The sequence below is a fragment of the Cebus imitator genome, unplaced genomic scaffold, assembly GCF_001604975.1.
Source record: "Cebus imitator isolate Cc_AM_T3 unplaced genomic scaffold, Cebus_imitator-1.0 Scaffold343, whole genome shotgun sequence".
Lineage (NCBI taxonomy): Eukaryota > Metazoa > Chordata > Mammalia > Primates > Cebidae > Cebus > Cebus imitator.
The window spans coordinates 393,242-405,013 of record NW_016107658.1 but is presented as its reverse complement, the minus strand read 5'-3'; the positions used below and the strand labels follow the sequence as shown (position 1 = coordinate 405,013).

The following is an 11,772-nucleotide window of genomic DNA, read 5'->3' as shown; positions in this document are numbered from 1 at the left end:
TTTTTGAATTTTTTTTTTAGTAGAGACGGGGTTTCACCATGTTGACCAGGATGGTCTCGATCTCTTGACCTCGTGATCCACCTGCCTCGGCCTCCCAAAGTGCTGGGATTACAGGCCTGAGCCACAGCGCCTGGCCTGGTGGTAATAATTTCAATATTCTCCCTCTGCTCTGAGGGTGACTGCTGGGGTGTCTGTCTTTCATTCTGGACTTGTGTGCCCCTTTGTCCTTCTTTTGCAACCTAGTTTTTGTTTTCCTTGGCTTAAACATTTTATTTATTTATTTTCCATCGATATCAAAGCAGCACTGCTGGGCGCAGTGGTGTGCACCTGTAGTCCCAGCTACTCAGGAGGCTGATATGGGAGGACCACTTGAGCCCAAGAGTTTAACAACAGCCTGAAAAACATAGGGAGACCCCATCTCAAAACAAAACCAAATAAAGTAAAATAAAATATTCTCATTGTAGAAAATATGTTAAGTACAGGGATATAAAAAAGAAAAAATGAATTATAAACCCATTATCCAGAGACATTAATATTTCGGCATATTTCCTTCCATTTTTTTTTCTTTGTGTTCTTAACATATTTGAGATCATATTGCACTCAATTTACTATTGTTAATAATATCTATCTATCCATCCATCCATTCAAGGTAGCTTTTTCCAAAAAAAAAAGATCTAAGGTTCTTATTTAACATTATTCCTGATTATTTTCCCATGTCATTAGGATCTCTATACAAGCATCATTTCCCAAGTTAAAAATTATGTGCATTTTGTATTTTGATACATACTGCCAAAATAGTTTCCAGAAACATTTTATCAATTTCAGCTGCAGATGGTTTTAGAGAGCCCCCTTTCTCATTATCCTTGTCTCTTTTCTGGTCCATTTCTAATCATTTTTAAAACTCTGATTTTGCTGCAGACAAATGTGTTTTTTTTCCATTGAGTCAATGATTTTAAACTCCAGTAAATTCCAACCCCCAACTTGTCTAAAACTTAACTTCTCTTGACCCTAGAATTTCCTTCTTCTAGGGTGAGCTAACAGACTACAGTTTGTTTTCATTTCAGGGAGGTAAGGCAGTGAGATGAGCTTCCCTTCGATATTCAAATAACCAATATAATCCTAAAGACATCCTGTGAGAACTTTCTAAGAGTGGAGAGAAGAGCCTGGTTAGCTTCTGGGTTTCCAAAGCTCTCAGATCACCCTCAGCCACTGCACATGAATCTCCATAGAAACTGAAAGTTACACGTGGCCCAATTGTTCCAGGGTCCTCAGAGGAGTTCTCCCTCCTCCTTCCCCTCCCCTGATGGCTTCATGCATAACCAAGTAGCTTTGGAGTCAAGTACATCAAGACCTCTTTTCTAGCTTCTTGTTGAGCACTGTGTCACTGAAAATTCTAGTTCTTCCTTATTTTCAGTAGTTAGCAATCAGATCTCAGCAATCAGATCATTGCGGGGGGCAGAGAAGGGTATCTGTTAACTCTTTGGAGAACACCCAAACTTTGGTTTTCGAAAGCTGTATCTTCCCTTTATACCTAAGTCACTTCCTGTTATGGGTCTGGTCCCCTGAAAGGAAACTCTGTAGGAAATTTTCTCGAGTGGAAATAGCAAATCATAGTGATAATTTAAACTTGCACCAATCCCCCAGAAGTGGATGGAAAGTTACATTAGTTCACACCATAAAAAGTTTACAAAGAATTCCAGGCCGGGTAAGGTGGCTCACGCCTGTAATCCCAGCACTTTGGGAGGCCGAGGCGGGCAGATCACCTGAGGTCAGGAGTTTGAGACCAGCCTGACCAACACGGAGAAACCCCGTTTCTACTAAAAATATAAAACTGGCCGGGCGTGGTGGCACATGCCTGTCATCCCAGCTACTTGGGAGGCTGAGGCAGGAGAATCACTTGAACCCAGGAGGCAAAGGTTGCAGTGAGCCAAGATCTAGCCGTTGCACTCCAGCCTGGGTAACAAGAGCAAATTCCATCTCAAAAAAAAAAAATTCCAAACAAAAACATCAATAGCTATACGTAATGAAAATTGAGACTGCAACACAAACAAGCAGTTTAAATAGTTTGAATATAAAAGGAGTCAGAATATATAGGGAAAGCCCTAAGGGACACTGTTTGGGTATAATGCTTTAAGTTGCCATGAGTATTTGCATTTGGTGGCTTATTTGGAAAGTGACAATGTTTTATCAAATAACTGAGGCTCCAGAGAGGCTATAGCACTCTTGCTTCTGGGACTTGGCATGCAAAATGAGGGAAGGAACAGAGCCAATATGCAACTAGCAGGAAAGATGACAGCCTCTGAGCTGTGTAGATCCCCCCAGCCACTGGCTTTGCTGCTTCCCTGCCTCTAGACATGGATGGCATGAGATAGACACTTTCAGCTTTGAGAGGTGGGTTTCCAATGCTCTCAGATCACCAATAAATCAGAATTTCATTTGGAGTCTGGGCAACCCATGTAAGGATGTCTTGATCAGGGTCACCAATCACTTTTATTCTAAATGTCGTATCATTTGCTCTAGGTAGGCCCTCTGTGGGACATCGGCAGGTCTGAGGCAGAGTAAAAAAAATAGCAAATACTGAGATCTAGCGCTTACTATTGCCAGGCCCTGTTTTAAATGCTTTATAGGTATTTACACATTTACTGTTCATGACCACCTTATGGGGAAGATATTAGGCAAGCAGGGAGAAGGAAAGGGAAAGGGAAAGGAAAAGGGAAAGAGCAGGGGAAGAAAGGAATAAGAAAAAGTCAATGCAATTCAGCAATTATTTATTAAGTGCTAACTCTATGTCAGAGTCTATGGTAATCAACAAAACAGAGGAGGATATAATGAAGAGGGGATACAGGTAGAGAAAGGAGGACCAGTGGGAAGAGGAGGAGGATGGAGAGGAGGAAAGGGAAGGAGAAATAATGAAGACGAGAAAAGCAAGACATGCACATGGAGGGCCATGGTAAGAGGAGAAAGAAACCTTTGCCACGACCTCAGGGGTTGGCCACACTGTCTGGGCTGAGGCACAAGCTGCTTTCTCCTGGCCCAGTCTTTTACCCACTGTTACCACGAGGTTGGCACAGCTTCAACACAGTCTTTTCAACAAGCCAGCTCTGAGCCTGGCAACATTTGGCCTGGTAGAGATCAAGGCAGGTAGCTTACACCCCGGTCTAGCCAGGCCTTTCCCTAGCTCACAGAGGTCAACTGCATAACGTGGAGCGTGAGCTTTTTCCGTGTTCTCAGAGAATCTGCCTCTTAGTATCTCTTTTTCTAAGGGCTTAATTGACCCATGTATCCCTATTGAGTCTTCAAGCACTATTTCGCAGAAGGGCTTGTTTTTATCCCACTGCTCCTTGCAATATTACTTTTCCGCTAAGTTTGGCAGAGGTACCCCTTTCTAACACTTGCTACCTGTTCGGATGGTCATGTCATGTCACATTTTTCTCTTCCTGTTCCCTCCACCCACAGCCCTTATAGGAAAAGACCCCTTCAGCCCCTCTGATCACCAGAAGGGACTGCCAGGGCCTTGTGCTGATGACACTCCCACCCTCCGTCAGCCTCCTCTGCTAGCAGATAAATGGCACCAGCCATGCTTTCTGTCTGTTTTTAGGGGTCCCAAGAAAGGTATATTGCTGCTGCTGCCCAGCCCCTGCCATACCCCAGACCCACCTCAGTCCTGACTTAATGCAGGTAGCTTCCCAGGTGCATTGAGATGCCAGGACTTGGAAGGTGGGACTTGATCGCAGCAGACACTGGCCCTGGAGACATATTCTTACAGTCCAGAGAGGAAGGACAGTCTGAGCAAACCCCACCCTTTCACAGCCACTCAGTTCCCTTTTTTTGTTTCCTGACCTAAACCAATGTCTTTTTTTCTTCTCAGCAGCATGCTATCTGGTTCCCTGCTGCTGTCCCTATTCCACCCCCTCAACTGTCCCCGCCCTTCATTTGCTTGGGACCTCTGAGGCTATCTTGAGTTTGTCTCTGAAAGAACTTCTCAATATGACTGGGGCCACTGAGACTCTAGATGGGGCTGGCCTGAGCAGACAGGTCATCAGGCTGCCCTCCCAGAGGTAAAGGGAAAACATACCTAAAGTACTGCGAGGACAGTCAGCACTGGGAGAGGGTCTTACAGGAAAGAGAAGAGATGCTGGGGGCTGGCATAGACAGAACAAAGAGACTGGCCAGGAAGATCGTTTTTCTCCAGTCTCCTGTCTTCCGGGGCAGAGAAGTGTTAGGGACACACAGTTGAACTTGATAGCGAAGGGACCCCAAAGGACAGAACCAGACAGAGGTAGAGACAAGACTTCCCCCTGTTGAGTCATTTTCTAAGAAAGCATTTTTTCTCCTACAGATAAAAATGTCAGAACGTAAGCCCACAGAAACACTTGTGCCCTTCCCCAATTTCTGTGGATGTTGATTTTCTCTATTTAAGATTCGGCCTCAGGGGTTTCTCTTTAATCATGTAAATCAGTAAAGCAGACTAGATGTGTCACTTGAAGTCTGGATGTTTTCTCAACAGTCCCCTATTTTATGCTCCAACTGCAATGTTCCCCTCAGGGATTCTCCTAGGAAAGGCAGCCAGTATTGAATGCAGACCAGGACGGGTAGAGCCCGTGCTAACTGATCTGCCTGCCCACCTCGACACCTCAGGCACTGACATATTTCCTTGTCCCAATGCACTGTAACCTAATGTAGAAACAGATCACAGATCACACTACATGTTCATCTGAACTTGTAAGTCAACAGGACCTTATTTTTTTCCTTAATTTTGTCTAAAAAACCAAAAACACCACCAACAAAAAACAGATACACGTGCAGAAGGTGCAGGTTTGTTACATAGGTATACGTATGCCACGGTGATTTGCTGCACCTGTTGACCCGTCCTCTAAGTTCCCTCCCCAACCCCTCGCCACGCACCCCCTCAAAGGCCCTGGGACTTTTTTTTTGAGACAGGGTCTTGCTTTGAAGCCCAGGCTGGAGTGCAGTGGAGTGATCATGGCTCACTGCAGCCTCCACCTCCTGGGCGCAAGCAATCCTCTCATCTCAGCCTCCCTTGCAGTAGCTGGGACTACAGGCATGCATCACCATGCTGGGCGAATTTTTGTATTTTTTGTGGAGATGGGGTTTCACTATGTTGCCCAGACCGGTCTCAAACTCATGCACTCAAGTGACCCTCCTGCCTCGGCCTCCCAAAATGCTGGGATTACAGGGGTAAGCCACCCCTCCTGGCCATCAAGATGACTTTAAACAAAAATGTTTAAAGCATTTGTGTAGGATGCTGATAGAGTGGTTGATCCTCACATTTGCACAAGATAGATGGACAGCATGTGTTGTGTGATTGCGTTACTTTATTGACAACTTACATCCTTTGGCTAGTCACTCCCAATAGCTGCTCCACTCACCTGCCAGAGAGTTGGCCACAGGCATTCACCTTCCCTCCTCTTTTGTTCAGTCTTATGCCAGTTGTTGTCACATGCCCTGTCCCTTCTCAAGGTACATCTTGGGGTGGGAACTGGGAGGTGATAGACATCCAGTAGGAGATCTAAACAAGAGAGAGAAAGGAGCACAAGGGAAAGGAGCATGTAGACGTAGGCTCTTTTTCACCCTCTGCCCATGACTGCTCCCCTAGCACACTCGTCCATACTGACAGGAGGACTGTACTCAGCGCAAATGAACAACTGAGTGTCATCTGAACAGATTCCCAGTGCAATATAAGGTTCTGTTCTTGGTGCTATCCTGTTCAACATTTTTATTGATGACCTTTGAGGAAAATATAGAAAGTAGCCCAGTTTATCTAAGAATGGTGCAAGGCTCTGTGTGCTAGGCTGGATGACAGAAGAGGGCAATTAGTTTCCAAAAAGGTCTTGATCACCTGGTGTGAGAAGCCAAATTCCACAAAGTGTATTTTACCAGGGCTAAAGGTGATGTCTCATAATTGGGCTCCAAATTTGAACTTCAAATGACTCCAGGAGAAAGTGGAGTAGCAGTAGCATTTGTGAAAACAGTTCAGGGGTTTTTTGATGATAGTAATCAAGAGACATGTCATGTCAGTTAACATGGCTGCCAGAAAAGCCAAGGTGACAGCCAGGCATGGTGGCTCATGCCTGCAATACCAGTACTTTGGGAGGCCGAGGTGAATGGATCACGAGGTCAGGAGTTCGAGACCAGCCTGGCCAACATAGTGAAACCCCAACTCTACTAAAAGTACAAAAATTAGCCAGGTGTGGTGGCGCAGGCCTGTAATCCCAGCTACTCAGGAGGCTGAGGCAGGAGAATCGCTTGAACCTGGGAGGCAGAGGTTGTGGTGAGTGAAGATTGTACCATTGCACTCCACCCTGAGCAAAACTCTGTCTCAAACAAACAAACAAAAGCCAAGGTGACACTGAGGCTTCCTTATATAAGTAACATGTCTAGACAGAGGAAGGCAAAGCAAAACCACACCTAGAGTCATGCATTCAGTTCTAAGTGCCTTGTCTGAGGGGAAATTAATGAGCAGGAGCATGTCCAAAACAGAGAACAGCTCAAAGGATCCTCCCACCTCAGTGTCAGCATTGATGTACAAACTTCACTTATAGAATGTATAAGCTGTGGGGATCTAATGTACAAAATAGTGACCATAATTAATAATACTGTATTATTGAAATTTGATAAGAGAGCAGATTTTAAGTGTCCTCACCACCCCCATGGTAACTATGGATGGTGATGGATGATGGATGTGGTAATCAATTTGACTATGGTAATCAATACACAGTGTATACACATATCAAATCATGTTGTACACCTTGAATATAAGTAATTTTTGTCAATTAAATATTTTAAAATAAACAAAAACAAACAAAACCCCCACAAAACCATATAAAGCGAGGTATAATAGAACGAAGGTTGGTTAAATGAAGAGGAGCCATGTTCATGGACTTCACATTTCCGTGTTACTAACATAAACCCCCAAAGGCCAGTAAGATTGCTTAAATATCTGGAAAGGAAAAGAAAATGCTTGCAGTTTGGCAAAGAAACTTTCAAGAAATGTAGCAGGTAGTGGTAATGTTTTTATTATCTTATTCCCAGAGACTACCTAACAAAAAAAGGGGTGATCAGAGTGTCAGCTCTGGACCCATGCATGTTCCTAGACGGTTATGCAAGCAAGATACCCCAGACTCTCATGGTTCTTCAGCCCCTATTCCACTGCCACCTTCTGTGCCTCAGCTCAATTCCGTCTCCTCACCGTCATATACACTGCAGACGCCCCTGCTTCCTTTGTATGATGTAGTGGTGAAGTGCAAGGATGTAGTGTTACACTACCTAGGATCAAATTCCAGCTCCACAAAAAATAACCACCTGTTTGACTTGGGGTAGGTGAACTTTTTTTTTTTTTTTTTTTTTTGAGACAAAGTTTTGCTCTTGTTGCCCAGGCTGGAGTGCAATGGCACAATCTCGGCTTACTGCAACTTCTGCCTTCCAGGTTCAAGCGATTCTCTTGCCTCAGCCTCCCAACTAGCTGGGATTACAGGCATATGCCACCATGCCTGGCTAATTTTGTATTTTTAGTAGAGACGAGGTTTCTCCATGTTGTTCAGGCTGGTCTCGAACTCCCGACTTCAGGTAATCTGCCTGCCTCGGCGTCCCAAAGTGCTGGGATTACAGGTGTGAGCCACTGTGCCCAGCCAGGGTAAGTGAATTTAACATCTGTTGTGTTCCAGTTTCCTAACGTGTTAAATACTAATACTGGTACATACCTCCTGGGGTTGCTCTCAGGATTAAAAGGGGTAGTATACAAGGTGGTTGGGAGAATGCCTGGCATATAGTAAGTGTGCTGTAATTTTTTAGCTATGATAATTACCAGGCCACAGCAGCAGTATTTTAAAATGGTAAAGGAACCCAGGGTCTGGATTCAGTCTACCTGGGGTTGTATCCTAGATTCACTAAATACTGTTGACACTGGGCAAATCATTTAACATCCTATGGCCTCAATTGCTTCATCTGTAAAATGGGAATAATTGTACCACCTGTCTCCTAGAATTACTATGAGAATTGTATGACACAATCGGCTTAAAATGCTTAGCACTCTGCAGTCTTTGTATGCTGGACTCTCCTGAAACCTAGTACATGCCTTCTGCCAGGTACGCAAGGAAGGGAAAAGCCGCTAGATACTTTCTACTTCTAGGCTTGGTGATTGCTATTACAGGAGCCGAACAATTTCAGTGTCACTTTTCAGAACCTAGAGCAACTGACTTACTCCCTTAACAGAAGGGTGCTGCTTTAAGGCCATTGTTCGTTTTCTTCAAAGTACTTAGTTCATAACTGTACATTTATAAGCCTATTAGATTACTGTATTCCTCCCCTGGAACAGTGCCTGACACGTACTGGACATTCAATAACCATTTGTTGAATGGAACAACTGGCCATGTGATAGATGAACTGGAGCAATTTGCTTCCTCCAGGCCTTCACTGAACCAGCAGTTTGCTGTAAAAGGTGTTCCCAGTGACCTTGAGGTGGAACACGAATGGAACGTGGAGGTGGAGGACCCCTCCGTTCGACCCTAGTCCTGGCTTCCTTTGGGGACGGGGAGGCCAGAGGATCTGGAAAAGCACTGCTCCCTTCACTGAACGCTATTACGTGGCAGCGTCCCTGAAAAGAGATAACGAGACGAAAAGTTGCAAAGCTGCGGGGCGGGAGGAAGTCGGGGCAAGTGGACCACCCTTTAGGCGTAGTCCTTCCTTAAGCTCCCGCTCGCGGCTCCGAACTGAGTCCTCTCAACGCCGGAGGGCGCTGCGCTGAGCCTTACACTCTATGATTGCTCCTACGGACTCCCATGAGGAAGTGCGATCAAGAACCTCCTATGTACTTCCGTTGCTGGTCTGGCCTCTTTCTTTCCGTGCCGGTAGCGCTCACGCAGAAATGGTAGGAGTCTCTGGTTGGGGGCCGTGTAACATCCAGCCTAATCTTTCCCCATTTCGTCGACGGTGCAGTGCCGGGATGGGTCCACGCTCCTATGTGGAGTCGATATACCAGAGCAACCCAGTCTTGCTGGGATCAATCCTAAAGGGACCGGGCTGCCGGGCCGGGAACTGAAGTGATGGGTTCAGAGAGGTAGTTAGCCGGGGGTGGAGTTAATAAGATAGATCTCTCTTTGGGCCTCGACGCAGGGAGGGAGCTCGGCTTCAAGCACATGGGGCTGGCCCACCCTTTAGTTAGAGGTAGCGTGTACTGAGGAGTCCTCGTGGAGTGTCTCAGCTTTAGCTGGGTCAGGGCATTGTGCCATTGTGGTTAAATAACTGCACGTTCTTAATGGTTTCTTCACTAGGTGAACGTTCCTAAAACCCGCCGGACTTTCTGTAAGAAGTGTGGCAAGCACCAACCCCACAAAGTGACACAGTACAAGAAGGGCAAGGATTCTCTGTATGCCCAGGGTAAGATGGATTCCACGCAATTTAGTGCCAATGTCGTGACATTTGTAGAGCAACATACGAGTCCAAATCTCTCCCCCACGCCTGGCTTGAGAGTTAATATTTATGCTGCGAAATTAAGATAAAAGCTGTAAGACTTCCTTACTGATCTTCCGTATTTTATAACAAATACCAATTCGTTTTCCCAGGAAAGCGGCGTTATGACAGGAAGCAGAGTGGCTATGGTGGGCAAACTAAGCCGATTTTCCGGAAAAAGGTGAGTGGTAATTACTATTTGATTTTTCCACTTAATTGCGGTAAGGATGTGCACTTGTCTCTGGTCCATACACTCCATGATACAGGGATAGCGTTAGTTTCAGCGAAGTTTTCACAGTTGACTGCAGTGAACTAGTAGGCAGTGGATCTGGGAATGCAACCCAGGTCTGACTAGTCCCTATTTCAGTGTTTACGGTTTTTTATCCTTTCCTTTCTGAAGAGGCAAAAAATCGAGGAGTGTGCCCTGCTTTCCTAAGAACTGAAGTGTGAGTACACTGGTAAATCCTTTAATTTGCCTTGTTCCTTATCTGTCATCATGTCTGAATCCTGGACTGTTGGTTGCACTAATAATTGTTCTATTGTTTCTCATCACAGAAACCTGCAGTTAGCTGCCTGTCTCATGAAGTCTTAAAATGTCTTAAAATAGCCATTTAGGCCTGTCTGCTGGCCTCCTGAATTCAGCATTCTTGAGCTTGTTTATTCTCAGACCTTAAGTGATTTGGCTAACCCTTAAAGTAATTAATTAGGACGATGCCTGGAGCAGAGCATTCCCTCCAACACAGCCTTTCTTTTGACACTTGGCTTCTTGTGCAGTTTAGCTCCAGAAAGTATTAAGCAATTCCTTCAGTGCTCATTTGGGTGCCGTAAGTCGTTTGATCTCAGGATGGCAGAAGGAGTGCATTTTTATACCTCTTCACATTTGGATAACTTTTTAAGAAGACAAAGAGCTTCCAAGTAGGTTTTGGCCTATTAAGAACTGCAAACTAGCAGCAGCAGCAGCAGCAAAACTCTGGCTAAAGGGGCAAGCTTATTAAAAAATGGAGTATTTAAAAATTGAGCTACCACATGATCCAGCAATCCCACTGCTGGGTATATACCTAGAAGAAAATAATCAGTATATCACCGAGATAACTGTATTCCTGTGTTTGTTGCACTGCTGTTTATAATACCTAAGATTTGGAAGCAGCCTTAGTGTCCATCAGGGGATGAATGGATAAAGAAAATGTATCTATATGCAATGGAGTACTATTCAGGTATAAAAAGAATGAGATCCAGTCATTTATAACAACATGGGTGGAACTGCAGATCATTATGTTAAGTGAAATAGGCACATTAAAGACACGTGTTCTCACTCGTGGGATCTAAAAATGAAAACAAGTGAACTCGGACAGAGTAGGATGGTTACCAGAGGCTGGGAAGGGTAGTAGGGGGAGGTGGGGATGGTTAATGGGTTCAAAAAAAATAGAATGAATTAGACCAACTATTTCATAGTACAACAGGGTGACTAAAGTCACTGATAACTTGGTTGCATATTTTAAAGTAACTTAAAGAAAGTAATTGGATTGTTCGTACCCCAAAGAAAAAATGCTTGAGATGGTGGAAAAATTAGATGAGGCATATTTCCCATGTAGAATTCTGTGTAATTTATGTAGATACCCCATCCTCAAGGAGGGTACCTAACTACTCCTTAATTTTGAGCTTTTCCAAGAGTATGGAAAAGAGAAGGGAGGGAAGAAGGCTTTACAGTGGAGAAACCTAACAAGCACTACCTCAGCCAGGTAATCAAGGTTAACATCAACAGTAATGAGTCATCTTGATATATACCCTTGATGTGATGAAAATGACATTTAAACCTAAAACTCCATAAGCCCATCTAATCATGAGAAAAAAGAACAAATCCCAAGAGGGGCATTTTACAAAATACCTGACCAGTAGTTCTGAAATTGTCAAAAAGTCTGAGAAACTGCCACAGCCAAAGGGGTGTAGAGATGTGATGACTAAATGTTATGTGGTGTTCTGGATGCGGTCCCAGTACAGAAAAAGGACATTAGGGAAACATACGGAAATCTTAAAAAAAAGTATGTACTTGAGTTAATAAGGCATCAGTGTTGGTTTGTTAATTGCAACAAATGAGTCATACTAATGTAAGATGAGAAACTGGTTGTGAGGTTTAGAGAACTCTAGCATGTTTGAAATTTTTTGGTAAATCTAAAACTTGTAAACAATAGTTCTGTTTAAGTTAAAAGAACAAAAACATTAAGTATTAGTGGAGAGAGTAGTTTGGAGTTAAATCAGTTGAATGTACATAAACTCTAGACATAATTGTAGGTAGTCTTGGAATTC

At 44.2% G+C, this 11,772-nt stretch overlaps 2 protein-coding genes across 8 annotated transcripts in view; one reads left to right on the top strand and one right to left on the bottom strand.

Annotated features, from left to right (window-relative positions):
- BTK (Bruton tyrosine kinase) overlaps nt 1-3,820 on the bottom strand; it is a 34,315-nt gene extending 30,495 nt beyond the window's left edge. For 5 of the 7 annotated variants that reach the window (XM_017505849.2, XM_017505851.2, XM_017505847.2 and 2 more), the window contains exon 1: nt 3,658-3,805. The gene's annotated coding sequence lies outside the window, so the exon portion shown is untranslated. Of the gene's footprint in view, nt 1-3,657 lie in introns of all 7 variants that reach the window. The other 2 variants (XM_017505848.2, XM_037730429.1) reach the window with 1 other exon arrangement.
- A 4,850-nt stretch (nt 3,821-8,670) lies between these two features.
- LOC108287437 (60S ribosomal protein L36a) overlaps nt 8,671-11,772 on the top strand; it is a 4,300-nt gene continuing 1,198 nt past the window's right edge. Inside the window, exons 1-3 of the mRNA XM_017505846.2 lie at nt 8,671-8,887; nt 9,291-9,396; nt 9,582-9,649. Coding sequence (XP_017361335.1) covers nt 8,777-8,887; nt 9,291-9,396; nt 9,582-9,649 — 285 coding nt within the window. The 5' untranslated portion in view covers nt 8,671-8,776. The remainder of the gene's footprint in view (nt 8,888-9,290; nt 9,397-9,581; nt 9,650-11,772) is intronic.